The 20,052-nt window shown below is 49.2% G+C and overlaps 2 protein-coding genes across 4 annotated transcripts in view; one reads left to right on the top strand and one right to left on the bottom strand.

Moving 5' to 3' along the window:
• The window catches only part of CHDH (choline dehydrogenase), a 40,674-nt gene extending 37,470 nt beyond the window's left edge, over positions 1-3,204 (bottom strand). Inside the window, exon 1 of one of the 2 annotated variants that reach the window (XM_040454790.1) lies at positions 3,090-3,204. The gene's annotated coding sequence lies outside the window, so the exon portion shown is untranslated. Of the gene's footprint in view, positions 1-1,681; positions 1,814-3,089 lie in introns of those variants that run through there. The other variant, XM_040454791.1, reaches the window with a different exon arrangement.
• IL17RB (interleukin 17 receptor B) lies at positions 2,458-19,324 on the top strand. 2 transcript variants are annotated; one of them, XM_040454795.1, is made up of 11 exons: positions 2,458-2,887; positions 5,849-5,873; positions 6,617-6,757; positions 8,617-8,744; positions 9,197-9,323; positions 11,207-11,254; positions 12,628-12,770; positions 13,125-13,193; positions 14,245-14,344; positions 15,987-16,085; positions 17,244-19,324. In XM_040454795.1, exons 3-11 carry the CDS (start codon positions 6,634-6,636, stop codon positions 17,756-17,758), a joined length of 1,353 nt encoding a protein of 450 aa, XP_040310729.1. In that variant the 5' UTR covers positions 2,458-2,887; positions 5,849-5,873; positions 6,617-6,633; the 3' UTR covers positions 17,759-19,324. The 2 variants fall into 2 exon arrangements, with proteins under 2 accessions (XP_040310729.1, XP_040310728.1); XM_040454794.1 differs by lacking the exon at positions 2,458-2,887 and adding an exon at positions 3,475-3,629.
• Positions 19,325-20,052: the final 728 nt, after the last annotated feature.

Raw genomic sequence — 20,052 nt, 5'->3', positions numbered from 1 at the left:
TCTCTCTCTGTAGTCTCCCAATAGCCCTGCCAGACCAGCAGAGCTGATGCTGGCCCCATGTTACAGATAGGGAAACTGAGACTCCAACACAATGAGAGCTTCGCCCAAGGCCAGCAGCTGGTGATTAGCACATCCAGGCAAACCCTGGTGTCTCAACTGCCAGCGGTGGCACAGAGCCTGTTCCAGGGAGTCTGGGGTCAGGTGTCACAGGGACTAGACAGGGTGGACTTCTGGGCTCCAGCAGAGGCCCCGACCTTCACTCCACCAGAGGAGGAAGAGGAGAAAGAGGAAGAAGCCCAAAGCAGCTCTCCCGGGTAGGCCGGTGTAAGCACCACCATGGGGGGAAGGTGTGCATAATTGATTCATTCAAGCATTTAACAGTGCCTCCTAAATACCAGGATGCCAAGGCCTAAATACCAGGATACTGTGGATGCGAAGGTGCACTGCGTGGTGGCCCTTTGAGAAACCCAGACCTGGCAGAATTCAGGACTGAAGGGGGAAGGTCCAAGTATCTCCAAAGGCTGCTTCCCTCACAGGCTCCAGTCACCTCACTGAGCCACTTCACAGTCTCATCTTTCCCATTTTACAGAAAAGGAAACTGAGGCCTTGAGAAGGGCAGCGACATGCCACAGGTCACAGAGAGAGAGGAAGCTAAGACACCTGGACACTTAGTGGCCCTGCCTCCAGTTTGTAAAGCCACAATGTTATTGGGCTTAGGTATTCAAACCAATGGTGTCCCTTCCAACGGGCCCCTAGAAGGCTGTATGCTTATCAACAAGGACCTCTCATGAAGAACACTTTTTGGAATGACCTTCCGAGCCAGCATGGGCCCCCCCCCCACCCGTCCACCCCCCAAGCAGGCACAGCTTGCTTGCCTACAGAGAACACCAGCGGTGGCTACAAGTCCTTCCCCTCCACGCCCATCCCGCAGTCCTGTCTACAGAGCTGGTCATGGGCATCATCACCATCCCAGAGCCCCAGAGGGCCAGGGCGCTGTCAGCGCTGTGCCCACACCCCACGCTGCTCAGCGTCCCTCCTTCCACCCCTGCTACCACATGCTCAGTGACGTCCACACCACACTCAACTCCCCCTTCACTCATCAGCTCCTGCCCCTGGAGAAAGAACCTTCGACCTTTTTTTTTTTTTAATTTTTTTTTCAACGTTTATTTATTTTTGGGACAGAGAGAGACAGAGCATGAATGGGGGAGGGGCAGAGAGAGAGGGAGACACAGAATCGGAAACAGGCTCCAGGCTCTGAGCCATCAGCCCAGAGCCTGACGCGGGGCTCGAACTCACGGACCGCAAGATCGTGACCTGGCTGAAGTCGGACGCTTAACCCACTGCGCCACCCAGGCGCCCCAAGACCCTCCTTTTCTTAAAACCACCCCCACCCAACTCCCATCTCTGAATGCATTTCCTCCCATGTCCATTTCATCCCCTCTTGTCAAAGCCACCCCTGACTGCGAGTGACACACCCTGACCTCTCTGCCCCATTTGATCCCCCGGGGCTGCTCCCTCATCCCGGGTTTTTTTCACCCCCTATAAATGTCCTACTCATAAATCCTATCTCCAGGCCTCAGCTCTGCATCCCTGCTTGTTCCCACACCTCTCGCACTCATGGTCCCAACACACAGCTGTAAAGCCAGCATAGCTCGGAGCCTGGCCCACAACGGGGACTCACCTGTTCATTGAGGGAATGCATATTGGTTAGCAGCCACCTTCTCGCTGGTCTCAGAGGGGCTGGACCCCATTGCCCTGCACAGTCACCCAAGTGGCCTTTCTAAAGCTTAAACTGACCACTGCCTAAACCTCGGCTGTTGTTGTTCCTTGGCACCCGGGGACAAAGTTCATGATCTCCACCGGGCCTAGGGGCCTGTCTCCAACTGCAATTTCACAGCAGGGCAGGCACACATGCCCTTGAACATGCACTCACCACATTCATCCCCAGAGAGCGCCCATCAGCCAGTACCTGTGTGTCATTCACCTTTGCACTCCAGGACTGGCACCCTGCAGGTGTTTGCTGAGAAGACAGACAACTATCAGAGCTGTAAAAGGTCTCAAGGACCACATAGCTCAAAGCAACTCAGAGAGGTTGAGTAAGGGGCCCAGAGTGACCCAGCCCCAGGCAGTGATGAGGCAACAATCTCCCGTCAGTCAATTCTCCAGGGTCAGGAACCAGACCAATCCTCTGGAAACGTCACCTGGAGCCCCACATGTACGCATGCCAGAGCTCTAGCTGACCTTGAGACTGAGCTCCAGTCCATGTAGCCCGAAATCTGTACCCGGCAAGTGAGCCAGGCCTGGCACATAGTAGGACCTCAGCAAAACCAGCTGCTTGATAAAGTCAACCTCTCACCAGCTGACAATTCCCTCCATAAGTTTCAGGGCCGTCTCTAGGCCTTCATCTCTTCATCTGTAGGAAGGCCGCTAACATGGCCTGCAAGTTTCAGTGGCCTGGAGTTGGTCAACCTAACTTGGTCCTTTGCAAACAGGGGACTGCAGCAGCCCAGATCTAAGCTCTGAGATCCACTGTTAGCCCAACTAATTTTTTGTTAACCTGTTCCCAAATCACTGTGTCTCAAAGGATGGTTCCAGCCAGCCGCAGGCGGCAGAATTACCAAAAGAGGGCTTGTAAAAGCGGAGCCCAGTGGGTGCCCAGGGGTCAGAACAAGTGTCTGAGGGCCGGCCGGGGATTTGCATTTAAGGCGGCGCGTGATTCTTGGGAACAGCGAAATACTGACAGCGTCCGACGCTTCCGCCTTCGGACACCCAAGTGTTACTTTCAGACCTCGTTTTGTTTGGCAGTAAACACACCAGGTTTCCATTACTCTAACAACACACAACTTAGTTCCTCAGAAGTACTAGCTGCCGCGAAGAACTCAGCGAGGTTCGGCTACCCGCGTCCCACCCTTTTGTCTCGGGGGCGGTGGGGGGGGGGGGGAGGAAGGGGCGCCGGTGCGGAAGGTGGGGCTCCTGCCTCGGCGTCCAGCCCGGGTCCTCCCGACTCACCCACTCCCGGCCCGAGGCCGCCCGGGGCTCCGGTCTGCGGCCAGGGCCGTGCGGGTCGGGGCGCGCCCCATGCTACTCACCCTCGGCAGCTGGGGCCCGGGGCGGGGCGGGGGGGGGGGTGCTGCGGCGGAGCGGCGGCGGCGGCGTCGTCAGGGCCCTCGCCCCGCTACCCTGTAACTGGCGGCGCCGGCGCACCGCGCGCTCTCCGCGGCCTGGAGGGGAACGACTGGCGGGCGGTTCGGACCGGGTCTGCGGGCTGGCCCGAGCGCGCGTGTGCAATCCTGCACTTGGCTCACTGCTCCCACGTGTGCACGCGGCCCGGAGCGCGCCGGGACCGCCGGTGCTCTGCCCACCAGGCGCCCCGAGGCTCTGGGACGCGGCCCATCCCCGCGAGCCCCGGCAGGCGGGCCCCGGCGCTCCTACGTTGCCACCCAGAGAGGGGTCCGCCCTCGGCGCGGGCGGCGGGGCCGGGGCGGCGCTGCGGGAGGCGGGGCCCCGAGGGATGGCCCCGGGCGCCGAGATAAGAGTGCGGCCGGCCGGGGGCTGAAGGGGGTTCCGCGATGTCGCTAGCGCTGCTGAGTCTGGCCGCGCTGTGCTGGGGATTGGTGTCCACGGAGCCGGTAAGCCTCCGCCCGCGCCCCTTTCCCACGTTCCCTCCCTGGAGCCCCGACCCTGACGGCGTCCGACGCCCCATCTCATGCTTGTTCTCCGAGGGCCCCCTGGAAGGGGCACACATGCGCCCTCTGGGTCAGCCCGACACGCCGTCCTGGGCTTCAGGCTTGAGTCAGGGGCGTCGGAATCAGAGGGCCCCGGCTCAAATGCCAGCCGGTGTTCTGGATTCGGTCATTTATGCTCACTGAGGCTCGGTGTCTTCATCTGTAGAAGGAAGACTCACTTGGGTCTAGTGAGGAACAGCGACAGGGCTTGCAAGGCAGCAGCAAAGAGCCTGGCACATGGTAGGCACTCAATATTGTTAATAGTTACGCTTGCAATCGAGGTCTGCCCACTTTGGGGTACAAGAACTGCTTCTCGGGGCGCCTGGGTGGCTCAGTCGGTGAAGCATCCGGCTTCGGCTCAGGTCATGGTCTCGGGATTCGTGGGTTCGAGCCCCGCGTCCTGCTCTGTGATGCTAGCTCAGAGCCTGGAGCCTGCTTCAGATTCTGTCAGTCTGTCTGTCTGTCTGTCTGTCTCTCTCTCTCTCTCTCTCTGCCCCTCCCATACTTATAGAGAATATTCTCTCTCTCTTTCTCTCTCTCTCTCTCAAAAATAAATAAATAAACGTTAAAAAACAAAACAAAACAAAAAAACCCTGCTTCTCCATTACTGCTTGCCCTTTTTTGCCATGTTGATTGATGCTGTGCGAGGGTACCATGACCCGGAGCTAGTAATCTGTTGAACTCTGGCTGGTTTCCTTTTCTCCCCAGGGCCTCGAAGGATTGAGGGAATCTTTTGGCTCACTAGTGAAGAAAAATCTTATGAAACAGCATTTGAAACTATATCCCTGCTCTCTTAGCATAGAGCGTAAAACATGGTGGTTACTTGTTCATGATTATGGAAAGATGAACCCCGATCATGTGCCCTGGTGCCTCCAGCTACGCTCCTTGTTGCTTTGCTTCTTCCTAAAATTTGTCTCACCAGCCCTTTGACAAGAACTCAACTCCCACTATGGTGTCTTATTTGTTTAAAAAAATGTCTGATATTACTTGGAGTTCAGCTTTAAAAAGACAAAGATGAGGGACTAACAATGTCACCCAAACCCATATTACTCAAACCATCAAAAGTTTTACCTTCTGTCTTACAAGATGTTTGGAAATGTACAGGCTGAGAGGGATCAGACTCCAGAGCTGGTTGACTTTTTTTTTTTTTCAACGTTTTTTATTTATTTTTGGGACAGAGAGAGACAGAGCATGAACGGGGGAGGGGCAGAGAGAGAGGGAGACACAGAATCGGAAACAGGCTCCAGGCTCCGAGCCATCAGCCCAGAGCCCGACGCGGGGCTCGAACTCACGGACCGCGAGATCGTGACCTGGCTGAAGTCGGACGCTTAACCGACTGCACCACCCAGGCTCCCCAGAGCTGGTTGACTTTTATTGTATAGGGTCTTGTCACTGGAACTTGCTGCTGCCTGAAAGTTAAATATTTTAGATCCAGTATTTTCTTCCAAAACAAAAGTACTGATTATTTGTTTCTTAAAATGACATGAGCCATTAACCCTAAAGGATTTAGTACTGGCCTTTTTGGGCACTAATGATCAAGAGTTTTTAAAAACTCTTTTCAAAAGATAACATGATGAAATCACAACTGCTTTTTGATTTTCTGAATAGCTAGCTCAGGTGAGTCCTTTTGTATCAGAGGAGGAATATTTTAAAGACACTGGGACAGCACTTTGGATTGCATTCATAACTTTCTTCCATTTATCTTCTTGGCACAGCTAGTCCTTAACCTGGAGAGAATCAATAGGTTCTCTGGATGGTCCTCAAAATCTACACTTGAACATTAGAGTGGGAAGGGGTCTTTATGATGGTCCAGATCACCCCTGCTTATAGCAGGGAAAGGGGGTGAGGCACAGACAGGAGTGGAGACCCAACTCTAGTTTTTAAGTGTGGCGATGAGCAGGCTTGAGGATCTAAGTATATTGATAGCTAATCTAAGGTCTATCGTAGCCTACGATGGGCCAGCTTAGTCTCCCCTAAACTGAAGTGGAACCAGCCCAACTTTTCTCTGAAAGTTTGCCACTTGTATATTCATTTTAAGAAAAATATGGTGTTTTGTCTAATTTGGCAAATGAAGGCTTATGGTTTGCTGACATTCAACACAGTACTTTCTTTCTCTCTTGCAGACCATTCAGTGTGGCTCTGAACCTGGTAGGTGTGCTAGGGAATGGGTATTTGGGGCTTTATACTGACAGAACAGTGGACTTTTAGAGGGCCCAAATCCAGGCACTGGGTCATTGGAGACCAGGGAGAGGGTGAAACATTGCTTTGTTAGCCAACGTGGATGAAGCCTCTACCCAGCAAGGCAGAGCTCCCAGTGTTTCAGATGGGCTGGCTTCCTGGCCAGTAAGAGGGGCACAGGCAGGGCCGGAATCCCCGTTCATGGTGGAAAGTGAAGCCTGCCGCTCTGGGAGATCAAGTGCTGTGATAAGGAGGTCACTTACAGTGGAGAACAGGAAGCAGCTGTCTTAGAGAAGGAGGAGTGTTTGAGATGGTAGCCTTTGAAGAATGAGTGGGCTCCTGCCCAAGAATTGTGGATGGAAAAAGGTGAGCTGGAGGAGGGTTGGGGCCACCAGTGATTAGGAAGTGGGAGTTGTGTGGGCCAGCTGGCTGGAGTCCAGGCTGATACATGAGGGACAAGCATGTCAAATTTGCCAAATACATCCTTAAGTGCACAGGCACATGGGGTGGTCCCAAGTGCCCTGTGGGGTGGGGCCAGAAGGTTACCAATCTCCTTGGCCATAAATCAGCCAGCACTAAGAGACGTGTGCTGCCTTAGCAGGAAGAAGAGATGAATAGGGAGCAAAGGATGGATCGGGGTGGGCCACTCAGAGGAGATGGCGTTGGGTAGGGCCAGGGAGGAGAGCCTCTTAGGCAGTTTTGCCTCTTCCCAGGACCGTCTCCAGAGTGGATGGTCCAACACACTCTGACCCCAGGAGACTTGAGGGACCTCCGAGTGGAACCTGTTAGAAGCAGAGTTGCAATGGAGGACTATTCAATTTTGATGAATGTGAGCTGGGTACTCCGGGCAGATGGTAAGTCTGCATCAAGCAATAAAGTATCTACTAAAGCAGGAAAGTGCAGATCGTGTGACCCATTAATTCCACCGCTGGCAGGAACCAAACAGAATACTGTAAATACACAAGTGCACCAAAAGCCACATACTGTGGTCCCCCCTTATCTGTGGTTTTACTTTCCATGGTTTCAGTTACTCACGGTCAACCAGAGGCTGGAAGCAGACGGTCCTCCTTCTGATGTATCTTCAGAAGGTCCATAGTAGCTTAATGCTATGTCAGCACCAACCACATTCACCTCGCTTCACCTCATCACATAGAAGATGGACGAGCACAGCACAATATTTTCAGATAGAGATCACATTCACATAACTTTTATTACAGTCTGTTGTTATAATTGTTCTATTTTATTATCAACTATTGTTAATCTCTTGTTGTGCCTGATTTATAAATTAAACTTTATCATAGGTATGTGTGTATAGGAAAAAAATGTAGATAGGGTTCAGTACTCTCCACAGTTTTAGGCATCCACTGGGGGTCTTGGAACATATCCCCTGTGAGTAAGGGGGTAGGGTGCTGCTGTACTAGATTATTCTTGGTAGCATTATTCATAACAGCCAAAAAATGGAATGCATCAAATGCCTGACAGTAGAATTGGAATCACAGAACCAACCCGATGCAGCAATGAGTATGATGATCTGTCACTAAACACAGTATGGATGAATGAATCTCACAAACATAAGACACCAGATTCCAGAGTCCACATCCACATCTGAATGCAAAACTAAGTGGTTGGAAGCCACAGTAGTGGTTCTTCTTGGGTAGGGAGCAACTGACAGCACGAAGGGCATTCCTGGTGTGTTTCTCAGCCTGGGTACTGGCTACGTGAGTGTGACAACCCATCATGTGGTCTACTTACGATCTGTGTACTCTTTGGTTTGTTATATCTTGTGGAAGAAAACAGAGTAAGTGCAGAGATGATTTCCCTCTCCCCCGCCCCAGCCCCCAGCCACCACCAAGTTTAGGAAAAGTGCTGGCTCAGGTACATTTCTGTTTCCCAAATGGCACCATGAAAGTCCTGGCATTTCCCCCAAGGCAGCTTGCAAGTTCTTTCAATGAACCAATCCTGGGGGCCTAAAGCCCATGTCTCTGCTTTCCACCCGCTCAATTCAGTTCAATTCCATCAAGTCAGGAATGCCAGGCACAGAGAGGTGAGGCGGCCACAGTTCCCACCCAGTAGGGCTCTCAGAGGACGGGGGGAGGCAAGCAGAGGGGCACAGGCTCAGTGTCAGGGGGTCCCAGAAGGAGCTGTGCTCCATCTGAATGGGGTGGAGGCAGCGGGGAGCTGGCGAGGGTCCTCAGGGAGCACTGTAACTAGGTGGTGCAGTGAGGCAGTGGCCCTACACCGAGTACAGAGTGAGCATTTGCATTTGTTAGCTGTTATTACAGGAGAGCTTGGCCTTGAAGGAGTGGTCAGCCTTCCAGGCAGGGAATAGGGGGAGGGAGGGGCAGTCAGAACAGCATGGTTTGGTGATGACACTCTGAGGGGCCTGTTCCTCTTAAAAGACACCCACGGTAGTGCAGAGCCAGAGTCCCCTTTGCAGGATCCTGTGAAATTGAGGGTTACCAGTGAGGAGGAAAGAGCTTGGGTTTTGGAGTTAAATCCATATCTGCCACTGGTGGCTTTGTAAGCTTAGGCAGTGCTCCCTGAAATCCCCCAAGCCTCACTCACCCTATCTGTAAACAGAGGACAGCAAAGGTGTCTACCTTACAGGACTGTTGTAAATATGAACTGGGATAAGGCATGTAAACCCTCCAGCATCAAGCTGGCCGCATAGTAGGTGCTAAATAAACAGCTGCCTTCTTGCCTGTCTCTGCAGCCAGCATCCGCTTGTTGAAGGCCACCAAGATCTGCGTGACAGGCAAGAGTAACCTCCAGTCCTACAGCTGCGTGAGGTGCAATTACACAGAAGCCTTCCAGACTCAGACCAGACCCTCTGGCGGCAGAGTGAGCGCGCTGAGGCACTTCGGCTAATTGTCGTTAAAGCTCGCCCCTTTGCTTGGGGGGCAGACGTGACGTGCAGTACACACAGGCTACTGAGCGGCCACAGCTTGGAGCCTGGAGTAGGATGCCTGGGTTCAAATCCTATTTTTGGCCACTTCTGGGCTGTGTGCCGTGGGCAAGTCAGCATCTCTGGGCCTCCGTTTCCCCAGCCACAAAGTGAGGGGAGCTGAACTTAAATTATATCCCGGCTCTAAAAGTTTACACTTCTCTGATTCTTTGACTTACACTGGCAAATGGTGTGAGCTCTGTTCCCGTAGTAGACATCAGCTGGAGACAGAAGTTTCAGCAGTAGGTAGAGGAATGCAATTATAAATGGAAAGGGCAGCACACAAAGGCACTCCATTTCTGCGTTGCAGTGCTTTGGGAATTCAGGGGTTCTTTGCTTTGCCTTGCAGTGGACGTTTTCCTACATAGGTTTTCCTGTGGAGCTGAACACAGTCTACTTCATTGGGGCCCACAATATCCCCAATGCAAATATGAATGAAGACAGCCCCTCCATGTCTGTGAATTTCACCTCACCAGGTAACTCCCTCACTCCTCTGTCATCCTCTGTCTTGCAGGGATGCTTGCTGTCTGGTGTGTGGTTTGGCACAGAGAGGCTGGGGTGCCTCGACAAGGCATTTGGCTTCGCCGAGTCTGGTTTCCTCGTGAGACGCAGTAGTGACTATGCCTCACTCACAGAGTGGGGGAGAGGAGGAAGTCAGATAAAAAGTAGGGAAAAGCCTGTTCCTTTGTGTCAGGCACCAGCTGAGCACCTGACGTGCATCCTGTCACCAAAGCTTCCAACAGCCCTGAGGTTGTTGGATAGATGAAGACATTGAGAGCTTAAGTGACTTGCCCTGGGTTACACACACAGGAAGAGTGAAGCTGACGTCCCAACCCTGGGCCTTCTTGATCAGTGACTTTAACCATCTGCCACTAATGCAGAATGTTGTGGGTACAATGTGGGCTCCAGTGTTGGCTGGCTTCCTCACTGGCTGTGGTGTTTGAGGAGTGGCTGGGTCTCTGAGGACACATGGACCCCAGTCGGCCCCCGGGGCTGTCAGTGAAATGCAGGTGGCACTGGGTTGAACACTGGGTTATTTCCCCTATGCTGCAGCACACAACCAGCCCTCCAGTGTCACGCCTTCAGGGTCACACACGGGGCTGCCGCGCGGATGAGACAGGATCGTGTGTCATGTGTAGAGGGGCCATCATGGTGCCCGGCTACAGTGGTTCCCATGCCACCCTCACCTGGGATGGGTCACCTGTTCTGTACTCCATTCCTGTCCTCTGCCTCTGGCAAGGTGTCCAAGCCAAATGGGGTAAATTTCTGATTCCTTGCTGTTCTTTGAGAGTGTGGTCCGGGGTATTCTTTTTGCCCCCACAACTTACTACATAGTAGTTTCCAGCTTTCTTGATGCGACCAAACCCCATTTTAAAAAACATAAATGTCTTATTTTGGAGTAATTTTAGCTTTACAGAAAAGTTGCAAAGATAATACAAAGAACTGTGTGGATGTCCAAAGAATCCCCATATAGCTCTCAGGCAGTTTCCCCGATCATTCATTCACCTTTGATGTCACCGTGGTACGTTTATCAAAGCTAAGAAACCAACATGGGTACATCCCTATTAACTAAACTCCAGACTTTATTTGGATGTCACCTGCTTTTCCATGAATGCCCTCTTTCTGTGCCAGTCCCATTTAGTCCTCGTGTCCCTCGGTGTCCTCTGGTAACAGGTTTGAGTCTTCCTTTGTTCTTCAGGACCTTGACAATCTAGGGTGCCGGCCAGGCATCCTGCAGAACGTCCCCTAGTCTGGGTTTGTCTGATATTTGTCTCCTGATTAGATTGGGGGTGTGAGTTTTTGGAGAGACAGTGCAGAGGTCGAGTGTCCTTGTCCTCGCTTCCTATCAGGGGCAGGTGACATACACACCACGTCACTGGTCATGTTCACCATCGTCACTTGGTTAAGTGGTACCTGCCAGGCATCTCCCTTGTAAATCTACTGATTTTCCATTTCTCTACTATGACTTTTGTAAAAAAGCAAATGACTAAATGTCCCCCTATTCTGGGGTAGGGGTGTGGGGTGGATTGAGTTCCACTTCCTGGAAGAGGCGGTATTTACATATATTATCAAACCTTTTCAAAGGTTCAAGTCTTCTCCCGGGGATCATAGATACTATTCTGATAAAGGTTGTATTTAAATTAGACTCTGGTTATCACTTCGTGGGTAGTCTTCTGTTTAACCACCAAATGCCAAATGTTAGCATCCCATTTAAATTTGCTATCTTACCTCACATCTTGAGTATTCTGGCAGTTTGTTACAAGTGTGGTAAGCATGTGTGCATGTGTGCTTGCTGGTGAGGGAGTGAAGCACTTCCTTTTTTTTTTCCTAACGTAAAAACTTCCATTCAAATCTCCAGGCTGCCTAGACCACATAATGAAATACCAAAAAAAGTGCATCAAGGCAGGTAAGTAAATACATATTTGCTTTCATCATTAGAGGAACCTGGAGCCAGCACAACCCAATCCATCTTCCATGAAGAAACTGAGGCCCAGAGCAGGGGAGTTCTGTGTCCAAGTTGCACGGAGAGGGCTGATCCCTGGCCAGCACTCCTGGCCAGCACTGTGCCGACTCAGTCAAGCAGCCTGTCCAGAGAAGGACCCATTCTGAGTAGGTTTAGGTAGTGAGCCAACAGTCACAGAAAAACACCCGCTGTACAAACTGCACTTACAGTGGTGCTGATTGGAGGCCCTTCCTGACTGGAGGGGAATCTGTAAGTCCTTCCACTGACCTCTGGCCCTGGGGGCCCAATGAACCTTCCATTTGGATTAGCAAGCATTCGAGGTGGGAGTGTTAGCTAAAGTAATGACCTCAAAGCATATTCTCAACTTGTGTCTTCACTGGAGTTCACCTCTCACAGGCTAAACTATTAGAATCTGCCTCTACCCTTGGAGTTTTGAAATAAGTATCTTGAGGATAATCAGTCCTAAGTGTCCGATTTCCAAGGATTTCACAAGGGTGCTTGTAAATTTCTGGGTAATACAGTCTTATGATGCTAATGAGGCTAGTGGCACATGAGGGAACCAATCCCCATCTTTTACGCACCCCCAACCCAGCGGGCATCCCTGTGCACCCCATCAGACTGAACTGCACACAGACTCCTTCGTGGAAGGCAGACTTGGAGCTTATGCTTCCTTTCTTGCCTCCCACCAAAAGAGATCTGGATTGTGGAGGGCACAGTGGGTGTGGGGAGCTCTGAGGGCCTTCCATCAGTCCTAGACCCCCCCTCCAAAGACGGTTCTGAGCTAGGGCCTGACATGCTCTCCCCCGTGGGGAAAACACCACACACTCCCATCTCTTCTGTTCCTGGAAATTAACCTGGTACTGATTTGCAAGTCCCAAAAATCAAACAACTGACTTTGTCTCACTGAGTAGGCCTGTCAGGCTATCCACTCGCTCTATAACCTTAAACATGTCTTCTGGCCTGGGGCTCCTCCTCCCCATCCTGGAAAGGAAAAAATGCTGACCTCAACCCTTAACTCAAAATGGATGTTGAGAATTGAAGGGAGTAGTAGAACCCCATCTGTGCCTCCAACACCACCCCCCGCCCCCAGCCCAGGGAAGCTATCTCAGCAAAGTGGTGATACGGGGCCCCTAAACTTTCTTGGGCAGCAGGTACTTTGCGATGCTGGGAGCAAGGACTAGTAAAAGGTACACTGTGCAGAGAGCCCTTGGATGCACGCATGCCAGAGAACTTAGATATGTTTTGGCCAAGCCCTTTGGGAGACTTAAATGAGGGGCAGTTTGCAACACCGTCCATGTGATTCTCTCTGGACTCAGGAAGTCTGTGGGATCCCAACGTCACTGCCTGCAAGAAGAACAAGACGGTGGTGGAAGTGAATTTTACAACCAGCCCCCTTGGAAACAAATACATGGCTCTCATCCAAAATCGCATTGTAATCGGGTTTTCTAACGTGCTGGAGGTACCTCTTCCCTTCGTTTCCTAACACCACCCCCAGCCTTGCTCACCTTGGTAACGAGGAAAATGCAGGTCCCCTAGGATTCCCTGGACAGGCTCTCCATTGTAACGGCACAGGCGGGTGGGTCCCTGATCTAGGTGTGCGGGGCTGTTTTGACTCCTTTAACAAATGAACACAAGTCCCTGGGAATCTAAAACCAACCAGAGGTAGACGTATCCGAAGTAGGAAATGAATGCTTATTCACGCAGAGTCTGAGGAGTTGAGTCAGTTTGGGAAGAGCAGTCTTTTCACTGGCAATCTTGGTTCTCACTCCCCTGGCTCATGATTCTCCATGCTGTCTCATTCAATCTGCCCCAGAACAAACCCCCAACGCGAACTTCTGTGGTGATCCCGGTGACTGGGGAGAGTGAAGGTGCTATGGTCCAGGTAAGGCTCACCGAGCCGTCCGCGAGGGCAGGGGCGCTTGGGGGACTGGCTGCTGCTGCACAGGCCACCGGTCACGGGCGCTGATGAGCTCCCACCCCCGGTTCGCTTCTGCCGGCTGCCTGCACTAAGCAACAAGTGGGGAACCCTTGCCTCATTCGTTATGGAGGCAAAGGTGGAAGCAAACCTTCGGGCCATGATCCCTTTTGCTTTTATTAGTGGCTATTGACTTTCCGTTTTAGTCACAGAGCCTCAGAGAACTTCCGAGACAGGAGTACCATTTAATTTTCCCAAGTTTCGGTTTTAACTGCAAAATGAAGCAACAAAGGATTTAAAATCAGAAGGTTTGGGTTTCGAGCAGCATATGAACTTTGAAGGGCAGCTGCCTGTCCTCTCGGCATGAGTCTAGTCGGCTGGAAAACAGGAAGCTGGCCCGGGCAGATGCTCTCAGGTCTCTTTCAGCTCCGAGTTTATGATGTGGGGACATGGAGGGTCATAGAGGGACACAGCCACACCCAAGGCATAAGGAGCTTTTGTTTTTCATTCCCTGGAACATAAAGGTAGCACTCAGGCACGCCAAAGGGAGCAGATACCTGTCTGCATATTATGACTGCACCCCTTTTCCAGGGAACCAGACTTTCCTAGTCCCAGAGGATATATCTGTCAATAGGAGCTCTACTGCTCCGAGTTGTTTTTTTTTTTTTTTTTTTTAGAGGAAATATTTGTATATGTATTAGGCTGTGACCTAACCCTTTTAGATAAGGAAGCCAACATGTTAGCACCATGTACAAAGTTTACATTCACAATTCAGGAGTCAGGTGTTTGGTCTCAGGTTGCTGGTTTGGATTTTAGGGCTTTGTTATGGAAGTGTGACCAAGGCAAAAAATGTGTTTTGTTTTGTTTTTTTTTTTTCACCCTATTACAATGCTGGGGTGGGGGTGCGGTTCAAACCAGGAGAGAAAGGGGGGAGACATTTTGGTGGGAGTAGGCATTATGCTGAGCTTCTGCTCTGAAGCATGATGCGAGCTTCCCAAGCCTCTTGTTTTTCCCTCAGCTGACTCCGTATTTCCATACTTGTGGCAATGACTGCATCCGACGCAAAGGAACAGTTGTGCTTTGCCCACAGACTGGCATCTCCTTCCCGCTGGATGGTCGTAAGTGCCCAGCCATTTGTGCAGGGTGATCAGAGAGGTGCAGGGTGATCAGAGAGGTTCAGGGCCTGAGGCCCAGCAGCACTACCCCATTCAATAGGGGCCAGGGTGGGCATGCACCTGCAGGAGGGTGCAGGAGCCCCTGCTGTGTACACGGTGAGGGGCTGGGGTGCAGGGGAAGATGTCCACACCACCGTGCCAGAGGCCCTGACAGCTGATCGGGAATGGAGGCTTCATTTGCGAATCCACCACGAGATCCTTTATGAAAGAGGATGCACACAAGAAGGGGGAAAAATAAACAGCGCAGAATGGATGTTCATTGTGCTACAAGGACCTACTGAAAAGTCAGTGGCGCTAAAGGACTGAGTCCATGAGGGAATGTGCATTTCACCGCACTGTGATTTTCTTACCAGCCTCAGTGGCCCGGCCTGTTCCTGTAATTTGATATGGTCACTCAGCCACAAATTAGCAATATTGGCCCCCAAAGACACACCTCACTGATGCCTGAGAGCAGCATATTTGGGGAAAATGTCCTTCTGGATTTAGAGATGGTAGTTCTCTTATTACAGACAGACAAATGTTCCCAGAACTAGCCCGGGCGGGAGTCAAAAGTTGCAAAGTGTTACTCTCAGAAACTCAGCCCAACAAACTGACAACCTAGGTGCCTAACAGTCCTGACTTCTGTGTGGGCACAGTGCCTATGGATTCCTGAGCTTACCTGACAGATATTCCTGTGGGAGGTGGCATTACCCACCGTGTTTGTCAGTCTAACAAAACAGCCTTGAAAAATGGCATCTGTGTGTCCCATGTATTAAGTAATCACACTGAGAATAACATCAATTCATCAAAGAACAAAAAACCTGAATGCAAACTCTGGTTACCAGGGTGAAAATGCCTGTATGTAAGTGCAGTAAGAAGCCAAAATGATTTTGGCAGAACTTTCTTAACCTCCTGGGTCCCATATCCCTTTTGAGAATCTAACAAACGGCCTGGACACTCTACGGAAAAATGCACCAATCTGAAGACCCCCTAGAGATCTACTGACCCTTGGTGTTAATAGGAATCTAAACTTCGGGGCACCTGGGTGGCTCAGTCGGTTAAGTGTCCGACTTCGGCTCAGGTCATGATCTCGCGGTTCACGAGTTCGAGCCCTGCGTCGGGCTCTGTGCTGACAGCTTGGAGCCTGGAGCCTGCTTCCGATTCTGTGCCTCCCTCTCTCTGACCCTGCCCCCATTCATGCTCTGTCTCTCTCTGTGTCTCTCTGTCTCAAAAATAAGTAAACGGGGGCACCTGGGTGGCGCAGTCGGTTAAGTGTCCGACTTCAGCCAGGTCACGATCTCGCGGTCCGTGAGTTCGAGCCCCGCGTCAGGCTCTGGGCTGATGGCTCAGAGCCTGGAGCCTGTTTCTGATTCTGTGTCTCCCTCTCTCTCTGCCCCTCCCCCGTTCATGCTGTCTCTCTCTGTCCCAAAAATAAATAAACGTTCAAAAAAAAAAAAAAAAAAAAAAGAAAATTAAAAAAATAAATAAACGTTAAAAAAAAAAGAAATCTAAACTGCTACAGAGTATAGAGTAAAAATCTTGTTTCCAAATAGGAGATAAATTTGGCTTTGTTTTGCTGAAAGTAAATCAACTTTGTTTTCTCCAGGCAGAAGCATGATGGGTGGCTGGCAGCCTTTCCTCCTCCCAGCCCTGCTGGGGGCCACAGCATTGCTGGCGGCTGGGATCTACGTAATATGGAGGCACAGTAAGTGTTATGATTAGTTCTTTAAAGAAACCTGAATGAGGAAATAACAGTGAATTTTTTAAAAGATTCCTCCAGAAGCAGTTACATTTTGGCATCAAGGCAAGAGCACTGATGTAATGCCCTAGAACTCTCCAAAAATACTGATAATGATGACTTAGTCACAACCAAGGCAAAGCAGGGATGGGGACCTCTCGATCCGGTGACTACCACCGGTTTCATTTTAACCATTGGGGCACCTACAAGCACTACAATGGGCACAAGACAGCGAATAGCGAATTGCATTTTTGCCTGTAACAGGTACTCCAAGCTAGTTCCTACTTTTTAAAAATAATTGTCCCATAGCATAAGAACAATACTCACTTGAATTCGTGTACCTCAGGGTCCTTGCCAACTCTTTAAACATCAAGAACTTAAATACAGAAGTCAGAGTATTTATACAGATACACGCGAGAAGGAAGCCCACTGCTTCTCCTTTTACCGTATGAGTCCTTTGTGATGTTGTGGATAGAACGAGATTAATCTCATAACCTAAGTAAGAAAGCCATGTGGAACCCTGACCTTGGGAATACTTCTATTCAGGGGATATGATCTGGCCTGTATTAGCTATAGTACTTTCGTATGTAGTTTCTGTTCTGTAGCACGTACAGAATTCCAGTCAAGTTCCAGCTGAAATGGGGTACCAGTTAACCTAACACAACCACACAAAGACTACCATTTGCAGGCATCAGATGGATCAATTACTGAGTTGACTTAATTCAAAATGTGATGTGAAGGGCACAGGTCAGGTAGCCCTGTTTATATAGGACACTATGTAATACTGGTTAGAACCACCCACCTAAAACAAAGTACCTCCAACCTAAACAGTTTCTGTGACTTCATTTGAAAAGATATGGGTTAAGAAGACTGACGTAGTGATGGGGACTTGAAAATACATCATTTAGAGCATCTTTAAGGTTGTGTTGAGCATCAGTGTGTTTCAGGTGGTATGTTCAAAAGGAACATGGGGGGGGGGGGTATTTTCCTTGCTGGCAGTAACAACGTCCCTGGTGCTCAGCCAATATTCCCTCGCTGGGGTTCATTTACTAGTGGTGGTTCAGATTAGAGTGACGGCCTGCTGTGTGCCGTTCCTAGCTAACAAACGCTCTCTTCCCCCCACAGAAAGGATCAAGAAGGCCTCCTTCCCTACTGCCACCCTCCTGGCCCCCATTAAGGTTCTTGTGGTTTACCCATCTGAAATATGCTTCCATCACACAGTGTGTCACTTCACTGAATTTCTTCAAAACCACTGCAGAAGCGAGGTTATTCTTGAAGAGTGGCAGAAAAAGAAAATAGCGGAGATGGGTCCAGTGCAGTGGCTTACCACTCAGAAGAAAGCAGTGGATAAAATCATTTTCCTACTTTCCAATGACGTCAACACCATGTGTGATAGTACCTGTGACAAGAGTGAGGGCAGCCCCCATGAGAACTCCCAAGACCTGTTCCCCCTTGCCTTTAACCTCTTCTGCAGCGATCTGAGAAACCAGACTCCCCTTCGCAAATACATGGTGGTCTATTTTAGAGAGGCAGATACCAAAGATGAGTACAGTGCGCTCAGTGTCTGCCCCAAGTACCGCCTCATGAAGGATGCTCCTGCTTTCTGTACAGAACTTCTCCGTGTCGAGCAGCACATGTGAGCAGGAAAGAGGCTGACAGCCTGTTCCATGTAGGCCACCCAGAAGTGAGGGGCCCTGAAGCCTTCCTACTCCTCCACATTATAGGGGGAAAGCATCTCAGGATTCTAAAGTTTCTGTATGGACTACGTGCAGGGAGGATTTTACATACACCTGCTTTATTTAGCAATAGGAATATAGGGAGGATTCATAACTAAATACATATGCCTTAGCTTAATCAAAACTTTCATGCCAATAAAACCGTTATAAATACTAACTACTGTAGCATTAACTAAAGGACAGAAACTAAATTTATAATTATAAAGCTAAATCAAAATCAAGGAGAGTAATAATGCAAAATTATAACCATTTTGATAATGCAGTGATAAAGCATCTTCCAGCCAAACATCCAATCTTGAACAGTCCATGCACTGCACTGTAGGTAAAACTTTACTTCTGTAACCTTCTAAACTTAATGAGTATCAAATTTAAGAAGGCTTCACTAATTCACTCAACTTCATAGGTGAAAAACCCTCTATTACATACAAAAACTTTTAAAAAAACAGAATACGGAATAACGAGCTGAACTCATCTCTGCTGGCCAGATAACATAGCATACAGGTAACTGCTCATACTATCTGGCACTTGTATAGGACCTCTCTGAACTAATTCATGACCTGTCTGATTCTTGTACAGGTGACTTTTAACATGGACACCAATATACATTACTTGCAGACCTCCTATCAACTTTTGCCCAAAGTTACCTATTAGAGGTCACGTCAAGAGTTCAGTTTCTTGGTTATTATGTTAACTTTTCATGTTCAAAACACAAATTGTTCCTGCTCTTTAGAAAGTTAGCCCTCTTGAAGTAGTCTTTTATAAATCAGTTATAATGGTTTAAATTACCATAGAGTTCCATGACATAGAAATGTATGATATTTTAAGTCTTCCAACTTCTTTCTCTAAAAGCATCTTTTTAATGCAGAGGTTACCAAGGGGCTATATATATTACTTATATTTATGTTATGCCCATTTTTCTAAGATTGCTGGTCTTTCACACATGCAATCCTGTATCTGCTCTAGAACGTGGCTCAGTTTCAGGTGGATGACTGTTAAAATATATTCGTGAAGTGTCAAAACTATCCTTAAAGGGCCATGCCACCCCTTCTAATACATGTCTTACGGATAAAATAAAAACCAAAATAAGGAAGCACAGAGTGAAATCTCACCATGTTCAGCTCCTCAAGCAGATACTTAGTAATGGCTGAGACAATATGTTTAATGTGGTTAAGCTCACTTGTCATGATCTGTTTTCATGGTGCTTAATAAAGTGCTGGTAAAAGAAGACGGACATGGCTTATGTCTAAACTTGGATCAGAAACCAACGTCCTCTGAATCAACATCTACCAGTTATAACAACAATATGTTATTATGTAAAAAAAAGATTATGAACAAAACTAACATTTTGCTTTTGGAATTAGGTAGCCACTAATAAATTGTGTTGAAACAGCCCAGATACATAAATAAGATCAATATTGTATATTTTGTTAAAAAAAAAAAAAAAAAAGAACACATAATTTTCAAATTGAAGGCACACATCTTCAATAGTACCAACATGTTAAAGTTGTTTTCTTATACTGGTGGGCTCTTCCCTGTTCCTGACCTACTGAGCAGGTATGTAAGATGCTTCCATTTATGCAAATGATCTGGTACCAGCATTTCTCCACATCCTAAGACTTCTAACCACCCTTATTCTCTTTTTCTATATTCCACTCTTCCTTCTATCTCTTATCCATCCCTACTTCTGTCTCTCTGTCCCCCTACATCTCCAGTTCTGGATGAGCAGATGGTGGGAGCAGGTACCCAGCAGGGGGTGGCAGGGATCCGGCACTCTCCCAGGCCCCCAGGTCTCTGAGCCTCTAGTGCTGTGCTTGCTGACTGACTCCCATCTCCAGACAATGCCTTCTCTTCCTGGGGCCAGGAAGGCTTCACCAAGGCCTGGACCACTGGTGCTACTAGCTGTCTGTACTGAGATTTTGCTTCAGATTGCTCACAGATTAAGGTCAAATAATCGTACTGGGCACAAAGAGCTCCAAAACCTTTCTCTTCGTTCCTCAGGTATAGGAAAACTGGGGGGCTCAATGACTAAGTTAGTAGTAATTACAACAGAAGTTAACTCGAAATTATACCCGAATTATTTCTATTTGGCTTTAGGAAGGAAATGAATTTTCCTTCTCAGTTTTTGTTGTTTTGGTCAGATAATGACGGTTTCCTTTCCCCAAGCCCACCTGGAAGCATGTCAGGTAACAAAAGCCGGC

The sequence above is a fragment of the Herpailurus yagouaroundi genome, unplaced genomic scaffold (genome assembly GCF_014898765.1).
Source record: "Herpailurus yagouaroundi ecotype Mexico unplaced genomic scaffold, PumYag 213, whole genome shotgun sequence".
NCBI lineage: Eukaryota > Metazoa > Chordata > Mammalia > Carnivora > Felidae > Herpailurus > Herpailurus yagouaroundi.
The sequence above is the reverse complement of the archived record's forward strand: the minus strand, read 5'-3'. Positions and strand labels throughout refer to the sequence as shown.